This window comes from Megascapheus bottae, chromosome 10 (genome assembly GCF_031878675.1).
Source record: "Megascapheus bottae isolate mThoBot1 chromosome 10, mThoBot2.hap1, whole genome shotgun sequence".
Taxonomy (NCBI): Eukaryota; Metazoa; Chordata; class Mammalia; order Rodentia; family Geomyidae; genus Megascapheus; species Megascapheus bottae.
The window spans coordinates 3,858,337-3,877,670 of NC_143518.1; the positions used below are offsets into that span (position 1 = coordinate 3,858,337).

General features: G+C 42.3%; 1 protein-coding gene across 4 annotated transcripts in view; it reads right to left on the reverse strand.

The window, feature by feature from the left end:
* Nucleotides 1-356: 356 nt before the first annotated feature.
* Znf608 (zinc finger protein 608) overlaps nt 357-19,334 on the reverse strand; it is a 114,101-nt gene continuing 95,123 nt past the window's right edge. For 3 of the 4 annotated variants that reach the window (XM_090340096.1, XM_090340095.1, XM_090340098.1), the window contains 7 exons: nt 14,634-14,721; nt 11,688-14,142; nt 9,447-9,864; nt 8,291-8,463; nt 4,782-4,935; nt 2,527-2,608; nt 357-1,348 (listed from right to left, as the gene is read on the reverse strand). In XM_090340096.1, coding sequence (XP_090196222.1) covers nt 1,342-1,348; nt 2,527-2,608; nt 4,782-4,935; nt 8,291-8,463; nt 9,447-9,864; nt 11,688-14,142; nt 14,634-14,721 — 3,377 coding nt within the window. In that variant the 3' untranslated portion in view covers nt 357-1,341. Of the gene's footprint in view, nt 1,349-2,522; nt 2,609-4,781; nt 4,936-8,290; nt 8,464-9,446; nt 9,865-11,687; nt 14,143-14,633; nt 14,722-19,334 lie in introns of those variants that run through there. The other variant, XM_090340097.1, reaches the window with a different exon arrangement.

The following is a 19,334-nucleotide window of genomic DNA, read 5'->3' on the forward strand; positions in this document are numbered from 1 at the left end:
GTACTTATTAGATGGAAGGAAAAAAGAAATGAAGAAAGATGAAGGCAGGGAGTTAAAATTTAGCATAAAAATGGTCTAGTACAGGCCAGGAAAATCCATGAGGCTCCCCTTCCCAATCAACCACCCAAAAGCTGGAAGTACAGCAATGGCTCAAATGTACAAAAGCTCGAGGACAGAAGCCAGGCCCTAAGTTCAAACCCCAGGACTCGTGTGTCCATGTGCATGCATACACATGTGCACACACACACACCCACGTGTCATACACACTCATTAAAAATAACAACAAAGAAAAACCTTCTTTGAAAGCTACAATCATTATCAGTCAACTTGAAAGAACAGGAGACAGACAGGAAGGCATTATTAAAAAAAAAACCTTTTTAATTCTGATTGCCAAATTATTTAAGGCAGGTATAAAAAAGGAAAGCATTCAATATACATTTTACATAAAATAAACTAGATTACAGCATAAAACAAGTAACCAGGCAATGGCGTTAAAGTCTTTCTCTTCTAAAACTGGATAATTGTAAACATTAAGAAACAAAAAAAAAAGACTGCAGGACTATTCAAGTAATAGAACAATCACAGATGTCTCTGGTATGCAGGCTATTGGGTTATTTGCCATTCAAGATTATCAAAAAAATGACACCTCATTATTCACAGATGCTCATTATTTCCCCGTTTTAATCTTTACATTATATACAACACAGTTTTTGTGGTACTGGCAACCCCGTGCCTTCCAAAGTACTTCTTTCCACAATACACAAGTACAAACAGTGACTACAAGAACGTTTTACATCCGGGGCATGGTCAACAGAAGCCACCAATTAGACATCTAAATTGTACCAAGTGTCATCATCACAGTTCGTCTTTCTGAGGGGCTTATGGGAAATAGATGGAGGGTATGCTGGGTTCAGGCACACTGATACATAACATTATTTATTTACAATGTAAAAGGAAAAGGAAAAAGAAAAGGAAGCAACCTACACTTTGCAACGTGACAAATATTTTTTTTTTTTTAAATTTCCTTTACTGAGTGGTTTGGCAACAGACCCTGTGTGTGCGAGCCTGGTTACTGATACAAAAAGTAAAGAATATATTTATATTTATATTTATATATATATATATGTATATATACAGATATGTATACGTATATATATATAAAACAGAAGTTAATTACAGCAACATTTGTTACTCTGTGATAAAATCTGTAATTTACAAAAATGAAATGACTGGTTTTTGCCTGCCATTAAGGCATTTCAAATTAACACCATGGAACTGATGTCTGTATAAAGCGCTTCTCCATGTGATCCAGTCACATGACAACGTACACTGCCAATCTTGTTATTCTCTGCAAAAGAAAAGCACATCTTAGCAAAGGGTTCCTCAACATCTGGCATGAAAATTCTAATAGCAGTGCGATTGAACGTTTATTTATAGTCCTATTCAAGTTGTAGTATTCAATTCCAGAGAAAGTAACAGTATGCATTTTCAGGAAAATGCTAATTTTATATTAGTACGTTAATTTGTTTAAATTATTTCCCTTCTTTGTTTTTTGGGAGTGTTACTGGGGTTTAAATTCAGAACCTCCTGTTTAGTAGGCAAGTGCTTTGCTGCTGAACCATGCCTCCTGTCCTGCTTGCACTGATTACTTTTGTGATAAGTCTCACCTCCTAGCCAGGTGTGTGGCGGTGACTCACGCCTGTAATCCTAACTACTCAGGAGGCTGAGATCTGAAGATCAAGGTTCAAAGCCAGCCCAGGCACAAAAGTACTTGAGACTCTTTATCTCCAATTAACCTCTAGAAAATGGGAAGTGGGGCTCGGCTCAATGGTAGGGCAGTAGCCTTGAGCTGAAGAGCTCAGGGACAGCGCCCAGTCCCAGGGGTAGGGTATTAGCCTTGAGCTGAATAGTTCAGGGACAGTGTCCAGGCTGAGTTCATGACCCACACAAAAAAGTCGCACTTTCTGCGGGGCACATTCCCTGCCAAGGCTGGGATGATAGGTACCTGTCACTTCTCTTAGCTTCATCCAAGATGGAATCGTGCATATTTTTCCTGCCTGGGCTGGTCTGAGCCTGCAATCCTTTTGATCTTAACTTCTCATGCAGTTAGGAGTTTAAGATATCAAAGAAACAACATTGCCTTTCATATTATAATGAATGGACACATTTATAGCTTCTAACTAAAAATAATAAAAACAAGCTGGGTACTAGTGGCTCACACCTGTTTTTCTAGCTCCTTAGAAGTCTGAGAATTGAGGATCATGGTTCGGAGCCAGCCAGGACAGAAAATCCCATGAGACTTTTCACCTTCAGTTAACCACATAAATTCAGAAGTAGCTCAAGTGGTAGACCACCTTGGTAAAGAAGCTAAAGGTTCTGAGTTCAAGCCCTGGTACTGGCACCAAGAAACCTAAAACAAACACAAAGGAACTATGCTTTTCATCTACAAAGCCTATACTTGACTTCTCAGAATCATTAAGAAGTCTCCATCTAGAAAAGAATTTCAAATTCCTTTTGGATATTTACCTTCTTTGTGCAGGAAACATTCCTGAGGCAGATGCCTGGGCAGCCACCTGCTGAGAGGCGACGAGGGCGGCGGAGGTCAAGCCTAAGGGTGGGGAAAAAATCATAGGTATTTCATGACATTTAGAAAGACAGGAGTACAGGCACTGACACTGGTAAAGGGGACAAAGCCCATTCAGTAACTTGTCCTTTTCTAAACACACAAAATGTTTCATGCAGCAAGGCCAGACAGTAAACCACTTGTTCTATCCAATATCCATTTAAGGAATACTCTGTGGTTTCTGTAATAGCAATTCAAAGAGGATATAGTATTCTATCTCTCTGGCTCTGCATGGTGCTAAATGGTTTGCATGCATTCCTGAATAGAAAGCTCAGGAGAAAAAAAAAAGATACCAGCTAACAGAAATCAAAAAGTCATGAGAATTAAAGAAGCAACTTGCTATTTGCTTAGAATACTTTTATAATAACTCTTATCATACTAACATTTTTTCTCAGTGATTTAACCACATGTATCTCATAAAGTATGTAGAGTCAGTAAATCAAACTGAAGAAGTGTTCTAACTATAAACCAAAATAGTCTTCATTAGTCAAGATTAAACACAATAGTTCCAAATGACATTAAGCTGTATAACGGAGAATTTTTAAATTTTCTACAGGAAATAAGTCTGAGGAAAATAGAGTAATTAAAATCTAAGAGAAAATTATGTTCTCCTTCTATCTTCTTTACTTGGACATATTTTCTTTTTTTTTCTGCCCCTGCCCTGAGATAATTTAAGACATTATGACAATAATAGTATATATGACAACATATGAAAATGAGAAAATATATTCTTATTCTCATTTACACATAGCTGTAATATATTAGAAATGAAGCCCTTTTCTATTCCTAGTGCTTTATAACTCACTTAGGAAAAAGGTAGAGTCTCATTTAATATCATGTAACAAGATGTGAATGAAGAAAACTAAAGGCCACATTAGCACATGGGAGTTCTGTGTGTGTGAGACATTTCACCTACTGGCTAGAGTCCTCACCAGAACCAATCAGAAAGGAGGCTGAAAACAGGAGGACCGATGGGAGGTGGAGGTTAGTCTGAGCAGAGAAATTCAAAGGGCTCTTCTTCAGCTCATAGCTGAGTCCAGTCAAATGTACTGGTCACCTTAGCTACCTAAAGGGCCAAGTTCAGGAGGATTGCAATATGGAAGAAGACAGGCAAAATCATATCAGACATTAACAGCTGGCTGATAGCTCATGTTCATGCCCAGGAATGAAGGGAGACTCTATTTGAAAAAATAATCAGTGCATGAAAGAGCTGGGAATATGGCCCAGTAATAGACTGAATGCCTTGCAAGGGCCAGGCCCTGAGTGAAAAACCCCAGTTCCTCAATAAAATACATTAAAAAAAGAAACAACTAGCATAGTTGGCACCCCACTTTCCAACTTGCAGCCTCCAAAATTGTAAAATAAATTTCTGCTGTTTAAATCTATGGGGTTTCATTATAACTGCCTGAGCTGACAGTGACAACAAGATCCTGGGCAAATTAATCAGTTGGTAAAGACTGTCACTACCTTACCTTCCAAGGTGACAGAGTGGGACAAATAATTAGTACATCATCAGCTGATGACTTCTTAACGAAAGGCTTCTCTTTCTAGACCTTTAGTGAAGAGCTGGAGTAGCTCCTGAATTTGACTATGAAGTGTTAAGCCTGATAAACTCCTACATTATTTGTGTGAGAAAAGAGCAACTTCAAAAGCCTACAGTTTTCAGGGCAAATAATTTCACCGAGGTCTCTCCCTTTCCCTTCCTCTGCTCTACAATTTCTCAGAAGTAGATATCTGATCTTCTGATCATTATATTCAGTGCCCCCCCACAGACACTGGCCACCACCCTCTGCCTGTGAGATAACAGTAAGCCTCAGATAACATCCACTAGTGACAGTTATTAAGTGGCTACTGCCATTTCAACATGTGGGAATCAACTTATCTGTGCCACTAAGAAATACCAGGAAAGAAATTCAAAATCCTCCACACAAGGGCTACAAGAATTACTGTGGGTTTCCACTGGGGATGTGGCCTAACTGGTAAAGGACCTGCCCAGAAATAGAAAAGTCTGGAGTTCAAAACTCAGCATGTGTGCACCCCCTCCCCTCATCCCCATTCAGCTAATGTTAACTTCATTTTAAAATCGTGGCAGGCAGTTTTCCTTAGCAACTGTTTTTAAAGCAGCATTTAAAACTATAAGAATAAGCGAGTTGCTGACCTTGAAAAGGGTCATATTGACCAGGGATTAGAGGGTAACCCATGCCGACATGTGTGTGGTGATGTGTGTGCAGGTGCCTCTGGCCGAAGGGGGAGTGGCGGTCCCGCTCTCTCTCTGCTTCACGTTCCCGCTCTGCTGAAGCCTTTTCCACAGGCTGCAAGAGAAAGAAACATTTCCACCTCTTTAAAGCTCCAAAATCCAGGATGAAACACCATCCTTAACCCCTTCAGCAATCCTAGCTACCCAGCGTTGAGATCTGAGAATCTAGGTTTGAAGCCAGCCAAGACAGGAAAGTATATGAGACTGTATCTCCAGTTAATCACCAAAAAGACAGCAGTGGAGTTGTAGTTTAACTGGTAGAATACTAATCCTGAAAATATTGTATAATGGAAGATAATTCCAAAAGACAGGCATTATTTTCCATTGAAATAAAGAACAATATACAATAAAGAACCTACAATAAAGAACTCCACTTAAAGTAAGTTAAATGGCATCAGTGTTTTCCTCAAATAGTTAAAGAACAAATCTTGACAGGCACAAGTGGCTCATGCCTAGCTACTCAGGAGGCTGAAATTTGAGAACCATGGTTCAAAGCCAACCTAATCAAGAAAGCCTGAGAAACTCCTCAAATTAAGCACCAAAAAAGCTACAAAAAGCACTGTGGCTCAAGTGGTAAAACACTAAGCTTGAGCATGCACACACACACACACACACAGACACACACACACACACACACACACACTCGCCCAGACCGAGTTCAAGCCCCAGGACTACCATACACGTGTACATGTATATATGTATACACACGCACTCATACACATACACACAGAGTAATTCTCTCAAAATTTTACAGATGGATTAAACAAAAAGAGTAGTTTTTTTCCTTTGAATTTTTTTAGAGTCTAGTTTTCATTTACATCTTTAATTATGCATTGTGGTGGGGACCGATCTCATAATTGTAAGTCCATAAGTATTCATTGTGCTCTACTGAAGTCTATTGCAACATCATATCAATGTTATTTGTCATTTGTGTCCATGGGTTTTGCACATGATTCAACCAACCTTGAAATTATATATATATATATATATATATATATATATATATATATATATATAGAGAGAGAGAGAGAGAGAGAGAGAGAGAGAGAGAGAGAGAGGAAAGAAAGCTGGGTGCTGGTGATTCACACCTGTAATCTTAGTTATTCAGGAGGCTGAAAACTGAAGATCAAGATTTAGAGCCAGCTTGAGCAGATAAATCCAGGATACTCTTATATCCATTAAGCAGCAAAAAATAAGAAATATAGGTATGGCTTGTGTGGTAGAGTGCCAGCCATGAATAAAAAAGCAGCTGAACTCCAGCCCCAGTATGGGCATAAAAAATTTTTAAAAAAAGGGCAAATTGTCATACTGAACAATACAATATAACAACTCTTTATAGGGCATTTACACAGCATATAATCAAATCAGTAATGAAGTAGGAAGCTGTAATGGAGGTTTTATGCAAATATTCTGCCATATTTTATATTAGAATCTTCAGAATGTGTGAATTTCCTGTAGCCTTAGGGCCCATCCCTTTGGACACTCAGGGCACTGTACAGATGATGCTTGCCTGCCACTTTCTAGAGCTTTCAATTTCTTTCTGCACACTCACAAACTCTGAGTTCTCCCTTGTCAGTCTGGCTAAGGATTGAGTGTGTCCTATGCATGTCTATGTTTTACAGCCTAAACAGCCTTTCATCGGAGTTCTTTTTCTCACTTGGAAAAAAAATCAGTGTCCAAGACAGTGAAATCTCACAACACCACACACACACACACACACACACACACACACACACACACACTATAAATCAACTTTTCCAGTATCTGCACAGTACTCACATGGTAGATAGTATATTTTAAAACTGTTTTGAATCTCCTTTTTTCAGGCTAAGAACCAACACATTCTTTCTTTTTTTTTTTCTTTTTTTTTCTGCCAGTCCTGGGCTTGAGCTCAGGGCCTGAGCACTGTCCTTGGTCTTTCTCAAGGCTAGAGCTCTACCACTTGAGCCTCAGCACCACTTCTGGCTTTTTTCTATATGTGGTACTGAGGAATCGAACCTGGGTCTTCATGCATGCTAGGCAAGCACTTTAACTACTAGGCCAAACTCCTGGCCTAAAGAGTACATTTTTTTTTTTTTTTTTGCCAGTCTTGGGCTTGGGCTCAGGGCCTGAGCACTGTCCTTGGACATTCTCAAGGATAGAGCTCTACCACTTGAGCCTCAGCACCATTTCCAGCTTTTTTCTATGTATGTGGTGCCGAGGAATCGAACCCGGGTATTCGTGCATGCTAGGCAAGCACTCTACCACTAGGCCAAACTCCCAGCCCCAACACATTCTTTCTTAAGCCTTGATTTACACAACCTTCTAGTGGGGTGAATTGCTTTCCCCAAAGGACATACGTTTTCATTACTTCAGTGGAGTAATAGGGACAAGACAATGGTTCAAGGACCAAACATAAAAGATGCAACCGTGTTCCTTAGCTAAGTGACTCAAACTTGCACTGAGCAAGATATAAATGAATAGTTATTACACGTTACGGATCGTCAGCTCACTGCAGATGGGTCTCCAATCATTCACACTGACCATGTGAGTACAAAGAGTCAAAAGAAAGATTTGGAAGCTCAAACCCCTACCGAGGTCAGCCTAAAAATAGATGTAAGTGCTCCAGGCCAAGGGAGGCTAATATGGGGTGGGCGGGGGTTCGAGGCTTTGCCCATCAATGACTGCCAGGTTTGGTAGTACTGGACCAGATTTGCTATTGTCTTATGACAAAGTAGGCATCTTCATTAGCATGAAAAACTCTGCTTTGGAAAGTGGTGGCTCATTCTTGTAATTCCAGCTGCTCAGGAAGTTGAAACTTCAGAGAATAATGGTTTGACACCAGCTCAGAGGTGAAAAATATGTGAAACTCCATCTCCAATTAACCACAAAAAGGTGGGCTGGAAGCATGGCTCAAGTGGTAGAGCACTTGCAGGGAGAAAGGAAACTGGACAAGAGTTCAAGGCCCTGAGTTCAACACGATTACTGGTGTGTGTACACATGCATGAGCACACACTTTGTCTTTTTTTTTTTTTAAAAAAGGCCTATTTGCCCAATAGGTCAACATTTGGTTTGTAGCCTCTTTACTTATTCACAGGGATATTATAATCTCCCATGCTTATTTCTCAGTCCTTTGTCCAGAGTAATTTTCAACCCAAGTAATTTCGTATAAATGGAAGTTTCCCCCTAATAAGCTCCCTCGTGGGGTCATAGTTTGGAAGAGAAAAGCGGAATGACATCATACATGCTTCACCAATATTTTCTGTTCTGTGAGAGATCATTTTACTCTTTATGTCTTAGGATAAAACAGCATCCTGAAATCACAGCTGGGTTCCCAAACCATTTGCATTTCAAGCCTGTGTCTTCTAGATTGCCCTTCTCTGCCCACTCCCACAAGCTGGTCTTCTTAAGAGAAATAAAAGGGGGCTTACGGCAGGAGACTTGCTGCGATACTGGCTGGCATGCTGCTGGAGCAGATCCAGCGCTTTGGATTCAGTGGCTGTTTTCGTGTTGATGCTGGGGCTGGTATTGACTTTCTCGGTCTCCTCTCTTCCTGACATCTTCCCATAAACAGGATAATGAAATCCTGGCGAGAGGTAGGCCCCTGCAGACAAACAACAAATGCCACATCAAGTTACAGGCTACATCCTCTAAAAAAGAAAGAAAGAAAGAAAGAAAGAAAGAAAGAAAGAAAGAAAGAAAGAAAGAAAGAAAGAAAGAAAGAAAGGAAGAAAGAAAGGAAGAAAGAAAGGAAGAAAGAAAGGTCATTTAGGTTCCATGAATTTGGGATAAGTGCCAGACACCTTTTAAAAAAGAAGGTTATATGAAAAATGGACTAGGATATAGAAACAAAAGCCATATAATGAGTGATTGTTGTCCTTAATGTCCTATGTTATCTCTCATCTCTTTTGCTGTCCCTTGGTTATCTCATATTGTTACAATATCTCACTTTGTTATGATATATTGGATAAATTTGTATTTGGTTATTTCAAATTGGATAGGGAAGGGGCAAAAACAAGATGAGGGGTGGGGGTGGGGGGAGGGAAATGGGGACCAAGACATGAGAAAGGGTATCAATGTATGTGAATTAATGCACCTTCTATCTGGCAAATATAATGTAACCCTTCTATTAATTACAATAAAAAATATATGAAAAAAAAGAAAAATGGGCTACATCATTGCTAAACTGTATCTAGGTTCTGATTTTGTTCTCCCGAAGAACAAAGGTTACAAACAGAATAGAGCTTATAGCCACTTTGTACATTTATGTGTCCCCTTGAGGGAAAGAAATAGTAACTATAATGATTATGACAGTAAGTACTTAGAATATTTTCCTAGGCAATAAAGTATCTGCCAGCCTACTGTCTACAGCAGACTATCAAAGACAAAGAAAGCTGTAGATTCCTGACATTTCATTAAAAAAAAAAAATCTTACAATAAATCAGTTTCATCTTTGAGACTTGGAAGAGTAGAAAAACAAGCCAAACAAATGCCATTCTTGAAGCTTCTGATTTATCTTGAGTTTCTAAAAGCTAATATTTGAACACAGTCTCCCCCTCCAATGTAGTTAGAACTCAGGACACATACCAGGGTAGCTGTGCATAAGGACAGGAGAAACAGCTCGGTATGCCGGGTGGCTGGGGTCGTACATCTGCGGGTAAGGATACGCATGCAGGTACTGGATGTATGACTGGTGGGGACTCATTGGGGAGGACACTGCCACTCGGCTCCCCCGAGAGTCCTTCCAGTTCACAGGAGTCTTTCGGTCATCATTTTTCAACTTGTTTTCCTCCACTGACTGAGAATCCAGACGCTTGGCCTCTTTGGGCTCCTCCTTAATGTTTGTTAATGACACAGGAAGGCTGGGCACAGCACTCTCTTTAGTTGGAGTTTTCCTTGGACTATCCTCTTTTAATTTCTTCTCTCTGTCAAGTTCTTCTGACTTTTGCTGATCTAGATATTTGGGTTGGTATACATAATGATGCCATGTCCTTGAATCTGGATCCTGGTGTTAAAAAAAATGATATGTCTTAAAATTTTTTAAAGCAATCCCCTTAAACATTATGACAATATTGCTACTATTACCTATTACTTCTCATACTAGGACTTTTTATTTTATTTTTTCGTGCTAGGCCCGGTGTTAACTCTTCCCCTCATGAAATAATGAAGTCCCAGTTAGGTATTATACAAAAGATGAAAACCAAAGCTCTGTATATGTGGGTGGGTGTATGTTTGCACTGATGGCTTGGAATCAGGGCCTTGTGCTTTTGCTTGGCTTTTTGGCTCAAAGATGGCACTCTATCACTGTAGCTACACTTTTACTCTTAGCTTTTCTTTGGTTAATTGATGGTAGGAGTTTCTTAGATTTGTCTAAGAGGCCTCCACCTCTATCCTCAGGTCTCCACTTCATGAGTGGCTAGGGTTGTAGGTGTGTGCCACCAATGCCTGGCAAAACCAAAGCTTTTAAAGTTCAAGCAGTATCAGGGTCACACTGCTGCCCAAATGTAGAACTGGGCTTTCAAATTCAGGTTGGTTGGAATTCACATCAGAGCTCTGAATGGCATTTTCCACTTTAAATAACAACCTCAGTCATATTTAATCCAATCCTCACTTTTCCTTTGAATGTTTCACGTAGGTAAAAAGGATTTTTTAAAGTCCAGCTCAAGCTAACAGTAGTAAATTTAAGTAATTACTATAGCTATTAACGTCACTTAGAAGGGAAAACCCTTGGTTTCCTAATACTTTTTTTTTTCAAGTACAGCCGAGGCTTAATCTATTGGCTCACTTCTCATTATGCTCTAACATCTTAATCCAAGCAAAATTTCAACTTAATAGCCCACATTATGGATTCTCTATCAGAAAGCAAAGCTATCTACAAGCTCTCCAAATTGACACAGCCTAGGAAATAGCAGCCTCAGCCAGGCCTCTGGAAGAAGTGGGACTGAGGATATCAAGTGGCCTTTGCAACCTCCCACTCCTCTCATGGTATCAACCCACAGAGCACTTAGGACCCCAGTGAGCATTCAGGTTGTAGGCTTGCATCCCAACTTCAGGAAGAAACGCATACAGGGAATCTTCCAATTCACCAGGGTCTAAACACAGAAAGTTTAGGGGCAGGGGGTGTGGGAAATAACCAGAATTAATTCTTGCAAGGCTGCAGTGAGTCAGGACATCTGAACCATGACAGAAAGTGCTGGCCTATGTGTGGTTTCATGGTGACTGTGGTTTCATGGTTTCAGGTGTTCTCAACCTGGCTGACCAACAGGCCCTGTGACAACTGTCAAGACCTATCACCCGGCATCTGACCTTCCTCATAAAATGGTTGGCGCTCAGCTCTGCTTTGAATACTTAATGCTGAACATAAAAGAAAAAAAAATCAGGCGTCTTTGAACCCTATGTGAAAGACATACGAATCCCAAATTTTATTACAATGATGCATTGAAAATGCGTCTTTAGGAATTCACTTTTAAAAAGTAGATGCAAATACTCAGAAATACAGAAACATTAGTATAGAATTCCATAGTTCAGGGGAAGTCAGCAGTTCAGAGAAGGAATGCTTTCCTCCTGGACTCAGGATTAGATGGTGGGGGACACACATCTGCAGAGCTCATTCTTGGGACCTTTCAGTGAACACCATGACAAGAAACGTACTTTTTAGAGTTACACAATAACTCCCAAGAATCTGCCAAGATACGTTTCAAGAGAAAGAGGAAAGACACCCTGCTGTTGGTTTCCTCCTATAGAAGAAGTCTAACCAGATCAAGCCCAGACATGCGCACACGTGTCAGATCGTGCTCTCTCTGTTGGGGCCACATTCCACAATCTTACTTGTTTAAATCTTGAAGTTGGGTCTACACCTGTCTGCTTCATAGAATCCATGACAGATTTCATTTCTACAGCCTCCTTAATTAGCTGGTGGTTTTCCATCTGTTTAGCTTTGAAGCTGTCGGCCTGAAGCTGCTGCTGGTGATTGGAGAGAAGCTGCAATTTACCTGTCTCCTCATTTTTATTAGGCACGGCTGGCCCTAGTTTAGAATGGTTTTTGTTAGGCTCTGGAGTAGAGGGAGCTTTTGAGATTGTGGCTGATGGCATGTTTTTCTGCTTACTGTCTTCCTTGCTCAGCTCTTTCAAAGGGAGCTCAGGCTTCCTTTCACAGTCGCCCCTCCCAGTCTGGGCCATTTTCTGCTCAGCCAGCCTCTGATCCTCATAGTACTTTTCGTACTGCTGTCTGTATGCCGGGCTGGTGGCCATGAGAGACTTCTGGTCCATGTATAGTCCATAGGCATACTGGCCATAATAAAGTGACTGAGCCAGGGCAGGGTGTCTCTGTGTGATCACCGACTGGTGCTGAGGCTGCACGGAGGCAGAATTATGGTCCACTTTCTTTGAATCTAATTGCTCTGTCTTGTCTTTCTTCTCCGGATCTTCCTCGGACTCCTTCTTGATCTTCATCCCCTGGCTGTTCCCGTTGTTCCCAGCTGTGGGGGCGCTGAGCTGGCCTGGGTGCATGTAACTTGGAGAATAGTAAGGATCATAGCCATGGTAATAGGGAGAATGGGACTCTTTCAGTTGAGACGATTGCGCTGGGGTGGAAGAATGCCCTTTGACCACACCGTCCTTACCGGACAGGGTATCTGATGGGGAACTGGCCTTTGACCTCATGCCCTCTGACCTGCTGTCGGAGCCACCGTCGTCCGCGGCATCGGATATGTCGGAGTAGGCCGGGCTGCTGGTCTTGGCGGCCGAGCTGTCCGCCCCGTTCTGGGTCAGCACGTGCAGCGGCGCCATGGGCGCCTGCCCGTTCACCAGCGCGCTGCACTCCATCCGCGAGGCACTCCCGATGGAAGGGCTGGGGGCGTTGTCGGTGAACGTGTACACCTTGTCGGCCTCGGCCTTGATGCTGGCCATGCGGCTCTCCTGAGACTCGGACAGCCCGTTAGCCAGCCCCTCGTTCTTACCGAGATGATCCTTTAAAAAATGCCCCGCCACATCTTTGCCAGCCACCTTGGAGTCCTCGAGTTTGCCCAGCTTCGCATCCGTTTTCGGGCTGCCTGCCTCTTTCCCTTCTTTGTCCTTAAGCTTTCGCTTCTCCTTTTTCTTTTTGTCTTTGAGCGACACCAGAGCCGGGTTCACGGTAATGGGCTCTCCCATAATGGTGGGCTTTGGTTGAATGGGTTTTAACGGAGGGCTCTTTGGTGTAGCCTGGACGACGGTGGTGGTGAGGGAGGGCAGCCCGGGGATGGTGCCCGTGGTGGTGGTGGTAAAGGCTGCGGTAGGAATTGCAATGAGCTGTGGCGGGGTGGGGGCTGGCGCCGGGGCGATGGGACGCGCACTTTTCAGTTTGGAGAGGTTTTTCTCCAGTTTGCAATTGTTTGCTTTTTTACCCTTCTCTTTCTCGCCCAAGTTTTTCTTGTCAATCAGTCCTTCTGCTTCCAGTTTGGGCATTTCAGCCACCAAGCTGCCATCGGGGACTGAGCAATTGTCTAATGTGGCTGTCATGTTGGAGATGATGGGAAGGCTGCTCAGCTCACTGTTAAGGCCTTTCTTTTTCCCAGAATTCTTCCCAGCTTTTGAACCAATGACAGAACCCGGGCCATTGCTCATTAACTCTCTCTTCCCCTTGGGGGTCCCCGGAGGGTTCCCGGCCCCAGGAGACACGGGTGCCTTCCCTTGCTCATAAGCGGACACACTTGTGCTTGGCTCGCCGCATTCGAGAGCCACGTTACTCAAGGCCTCCTCGCAGTCTGAGATCTTGTCCTCACTGTCGGGTTCAAACTCCAGCTTGTTTTCTGGGTCTAAATGGGCATGGGCCTGGTGGTACCTCAGGCCGTTAATGTGCTTGTATTTTTTGTTGCAGTTTGGGTGGGGACAGTCAATTAACACTGGAGAAGCGCAGCCTTGGTCCAAAAAAGTAGTCTCAGGTTTTCCTTGAGGGGTAGTGGGCGTGCTCCTGGAGTTGGTACGGACTCGTTTCCCAGGCTTGCTGTCCTCCGAGCTAGAGTTTAAGTCCAGCTCCATCGGAGGCTTGTTTTTCCTTTTGTTGGTGGAGGAAGGGCTGGCTTTGATGTCCTCGGCAGCACAGTTTGGGGGTGTCCTCCGTCCACTGGCGTTGAGGCTGCCTCGCCTTCCTTTGCCGTTGGCCCCCCCTCTGTTCTTGCTTTGCAGTCCTCTGGACTCTGTGAAACTAGCTTCAGAGCCCGGGGCAGCGGCTGCAGACCTGGCCCTCTTCCCTCTTCCCCGGCCTCCTCTCATCTCCAGGTCACTTGTTGGTGATTCACAAAACCTAGAGAAGCAAGGAACAGATGTTAAAATGAGCATGTCCCAAAAGAGCTGGGTGAAATCACAAGGTCAACAGTACAACAAAGAGGAGTCAAAACCTTTGAACTGGAGGACGGTGTCCAGGCAAGGGAGAGAGTCCCCATTCTAGCTAATATTTGTCCTCAGAAAAATCAAAGACCCACAGTTCAGGTAGCTTGCTAGTCCAATCAGCTCCAATTCCCATTTTGACAAAGAAGAAAACAAAGGAAGAGAGGGAAGGGGTGGGGAGTAGAGCTCTCCTGACAGAAAAGAAAGCCAGCATCTGCATTTTACTGGGTTCAGTACTGAATTGCCCATTTCTCTGTTGCCTGGTTTCAATTACAGGAAGACTTTTATGTATTATTAATCTCTTTTTATAGTTTCCTTGCAAAAGAGTGGGTGGGGGAAAGAAAGAAGGAAAGAAAGAAAGCAAGAAAGAAAAAAAGAAAGGAAGGAAGGAAGAAAGAAGCTGCGTACCTGGGAGGGGCCCAGTCGTGCTTGGTGCAGTCCAGCAGGGTCCCCACATAAGTTTTGTTCCTCCATGTGACATTGACCACTAAGACACCTGTGGGGTGGGGGTGGGGAATGAAAACGGACCATATTTAACACACATTATTTCATTTCCACTTAATTTACTGTTATTAGTTTTTACCAGCAACACTCTGTTCTCGTTTGCTTTCAAACGCTGCGGTTTTCATTCTTCCTCTTTCTGGTTTCGGTGACCTCAAGTTAAAACCCACAGGAAATATTGTGTGTGTGTGTGTGTGTGTGTGTGTGTGTGTGTGTGTGTGTGTGTGTGTTCATGCGCATGCGCATGTGGTACAAAAGGGCGAGGCTGTGTGCGAGAGTGTAATCAAGATACTGCTGACAGAAGGAAATGGTTTTTGCCATGTCCTGCTGTAAAACAGCAACACTCACCTCTTAATTTTTCTATTATTACACATAATTGCTTTCGTTTGGCAGGCAGCCAACATAAACGAAGCGCCAGTTACCAGTGCTTAAACCAGAACAAGACTGAAAGGAATTGGTTTTGTTTTCAATTCAACAACATAAAATAATGTTGATTTTTTATTAAGAAAAAAATTATGCATGTGCATAAAAATAAGTTCAGAGGGAGAATGTGAGGATGTAGAATCCAGAGAGTAGACAAGACAGCTATGATTTCTCCTTTCTAATCTTTCCCTCCTCCACTCTGTAAGACAATCATCAGTTCTGGTGCAGTCTCTGCTTCACTGCTTGGACTTGTCTTATATTAAGGATTCCTAAAATAGCCCTCTTAAGAAAATAAATGTGCACAATAGCTTTGCTCTTGGGGTTATCTTTAGAATCAACTTGGGTAAGCATTTGCCACAGAGGATTAGAAAAGAAATCTCAAAACCAACACACTTGTTTCCTGCAAGCCATTCTGCTTTTCCCCACTGCTTTGCAGACAGACAATTTAATTTAGCACTGCATCTGTGAATTACTAAACTTAAGTGCACTTAGTATACCAAATGCCACAGAGAAACAAAATATGGCATCGTCTTTATTTCTCTTGAGGACAAGAGCCACTTAAAAATAAAAAAAACAACAAACTTCCTTTAAAGCATATTCTGAAAGAACCTCAATTTTGAGACATATGTAACACACATCAGGGTAAATAAATAAAAAAACAATTTAAGCAAACCTTTGTTTTCTTACTGAGTTCTCTTCAGCCTATCCCTCCACACATACTTCATAGACTGTATCTGCTAGATTACTCACTTGAGCTATCACTGCCATTTTGAGGTTTTTAAAAAATACATTAGTTGTACAAGGGAAGGTTACATGGTGACATTTCCATACATGCCTACAGTGTATTCCAATCAATCTCAGCCTCTCTATGACCTTCTTCCATTCCAATCCTGCCTTTTAAAACAATTTTACCCAGTTTCATTGTTCTATTTTCATATATGCAAATAAACGACTTCAACCATATCTGTTATTCACCCTCTTTGTTAGGCTACCCTGTGTCTGCTGCGTTCCCCTTCCCCCACCAGGGCCTGTCATTGTGTGTGTGTGGTGTGTGTGTTAACAGCACCAAGAGAGATCTTACTCTAGTATTTTATATTATTCTAGTATTTATATTTTGTCCATAATGATCCTCTATTTCCTTCTTTCCCTTCCCTCTCCCACCCCAATCCACTGTTCCATCAATAGTATTCATTAAGATTCCTTACTCCGTCTTCAAAAATAGTTGCAACTGTATTTTGAAATTATTCACCCTCCATTTTCCTTTTTCACTCTCCTTTCCTTTCGTCCTCTCATAACTAGAATCATGGTTCATATTTAAATTTACAGAAAACCTGAACTAATGCATGGAAAGGCAAATCTTAGTGCAAGATCCATTTCTCTGAGAGTCTTTCAACAGCAGGTAAAATATTTCAATGATTGAGTCACAAGCAGAGGAGAAAGAGGATTTCCTTTCAAAAGTATTAAAAGGAGATTTTAAAATTGTTTCCCATATGGTCTATGTTGTTATTGCTTATGTAATAGTTGAATTGACAGGGAGTAAATTCGACCTTTAGCAATAGTCTAGTACAGGAAGAAAAACTTGGAGAGAGCAAGGCAAGCATTTCCTCACATCCTGGCTGGGTCGTTTGTAATTCCCTCAGGAAGTTTTCGGGGCTGTTTTTTTTGTTTATTTTTATTTTTTGAAAAAAAAGTTAGTATAGAAATTCATATTGCAATGAGAATCGGTGGTAATTAGGCATTTGGTTAAAGTCACAGAACAATTGGAGGAAAGGATTCTTTATGAGCATATCCTTCAGGAAAGGGGAGGGGAAGACCGAATGGGTTTTCTCGTCATCTGCTCTCTGGGGCACTGTGTGTGGTGTCAAAGACCTTCACAGCTGCTTAAAATTCGTTAGCATGTCAGCTATATTTACAGTGCAGGAATATATTTGTATTGCCAGAAGGTTACTGCTTTTTAGCTTTAGATGCAATAGGCTGAAATCACTGCGTTCCAGAGTCCCTGATGTAGCACAAATGTATAATTAAAATTGCTTGAAAGGAAACATGAAAGAAACAACAAACCCTCCATTCTTGCAGTAATAAAATTAAAAACAGGAAAAGTCTGCACAGACACTTAACATTTGTCTGCAGTGAAAGGCTTTTGTTATTGCTTTTCCCCTAAGGGCTTGGCGTTTCCAGAGAATGCTGGCAGCCGATTGGCCAGCGCCTTCTGCCAATGCTCACGTCTGATTGGCTGGGCCAAGGGCCGCCAGCCCGCCAGACAGCGGCCTGGGAGAAAGAGGCTGGGGTGGTGGAGGGGATGCTGGGGGTGGGGGACTGGGGGAAGAAAGACAGGGGGAATCCGGCCTCCCCAGTCTCCTCTGCCCCCTTCTGTCCACGTGGACTCTTCACTAGGCCTGATCTCTGGAAGAAAGCTGCGGTCCCTGTCACCTGGCAGGGTCTCCCCTCCACCACCCCCAGCCCCTCGGAGTCCCCTTACAAGGCAGACGAAGGGAACCTGAGGCCAGAGAAAAGGAAGGGGCTGGACAAGCATCCATCACTGCTTATCTGGGGCTACAGGTTGAAACGGTCACAAAGGCTGAACTGCAGTTACAACTTCCACACCGCCAAAGGGTTCCCTTTTCCTCGGCAGCCCACTCCTAATCTAAATACAGCTATGTTATTGTTTGCCCTCCACGGGGATAAAATCCTGTCGAAGAAGACCAATTTTCAACTTTCAGAAGATCTGGAAAAGAAGAAAAAGTCTCCCTTGTCTTTGTAGACACCCCCTGTATTAAAAACAATAACAACAAACGCTCCAGGCCCAGGGGTATTCTCCATTAAGCACTGCTAATTAGAAATGTGGGTCTGTGTCTGTCTTACACATAGCAGGCCTCTTTCCTGCACCGGAGTGTTTAAATCTGGATAGAATCCATGTACAAATACACATGCACATGTTTACACAGCCACATCTCTGCTCTGGGTTGAAATGAAGTCACAAGGAATGTTCCTCATATAAACTACACAACACAACACCATGTTTCTTTGTAAGAAGGCCGATGTTTAGACAACATCCCATTAGGAATAGCCAACTATTAAGGTAGTATTTAAGCGCTAAAACATATGAATGTTTTCTTATTCTGCTGAATCTCACACAGCCATTTTAAAGTAGATTATTCTCCCTGTTAGGCATACATGCTGAAGATGAAAATTAATCTTTCAAAATTACAAATCTGAATTTTATAAATCTGTGCATAAAGTTGTATCCCTCATTTACATAAGTTAGAAACAAATGTACATTTATCTTCAACAGATACAATACTTTCTCTCAAAGCGCACTCATTCTCTCAAATGTCTAGCTAGGTGCTGAGATCTTTAACGCAATGCTTTAACTATTCTCAAGAAACTGCCAGACTGTCATCTTCCTCTTTCCATCTTAGATGGGACATGGTCTCTTTAAGGGAGTTAAGGCCTGCCCTATCACATTTCATATTTAAAAGTACCTGAGACTTATTTCTAATAAAATAAGAATATAGCAAAGTGGATTCTCCATCACATGCTGATGGAGAATCTAAGACGCTGGCCTATAAAGAAATGCTACCTGTGAGATTTTTAAATAATCACAGTATTTGTTATGTAACCCGAAAACTGAATCTCTGCAAAGCAGAAAGGCTCTGGGCCCTTAGAAGGATTCTAGTGTTCTAGTCCTTAGGCAGCTCTATTAGCGTTGGCTGTGCCCAGTGGGGCTAGACACTAGGTATTTGTTTGGAGCTCTTGAATTCCCTCCTAAATGGACTAAACTCTGTTCCAATTTTCTCCTTCAAGACTCCACAAGTTTAAAACCAACATAGGTGTGTACCAGAATCCGGAAGCGGAACTACAGTTTTGTCTTTACAGAATAGGCCCTTCATTCTGCGGGCCGAGCCCTACTCCAGCCTTAGTTCCTGCTCGGAGGTACCCTGAGCTGACCAGGGATCCTACACCACAGTGAATCTGACTAGGTCAGTGGTGGACCTCTGGCTCTCAGGCTGTCATCATCACTGACAGAGGATCTCATCAGCACCCACCTAGGTCTGCCTCTGTCCTTTTCAGTCATCTTATATTAAAACACAGACCTTGTGTTGACCTCAAAGTCTGATTGAGTACCTGGGTCCAGACTCTGCCTGCTGGTGCACTGAAGAAACATCTACCACTCTCCACCTCACA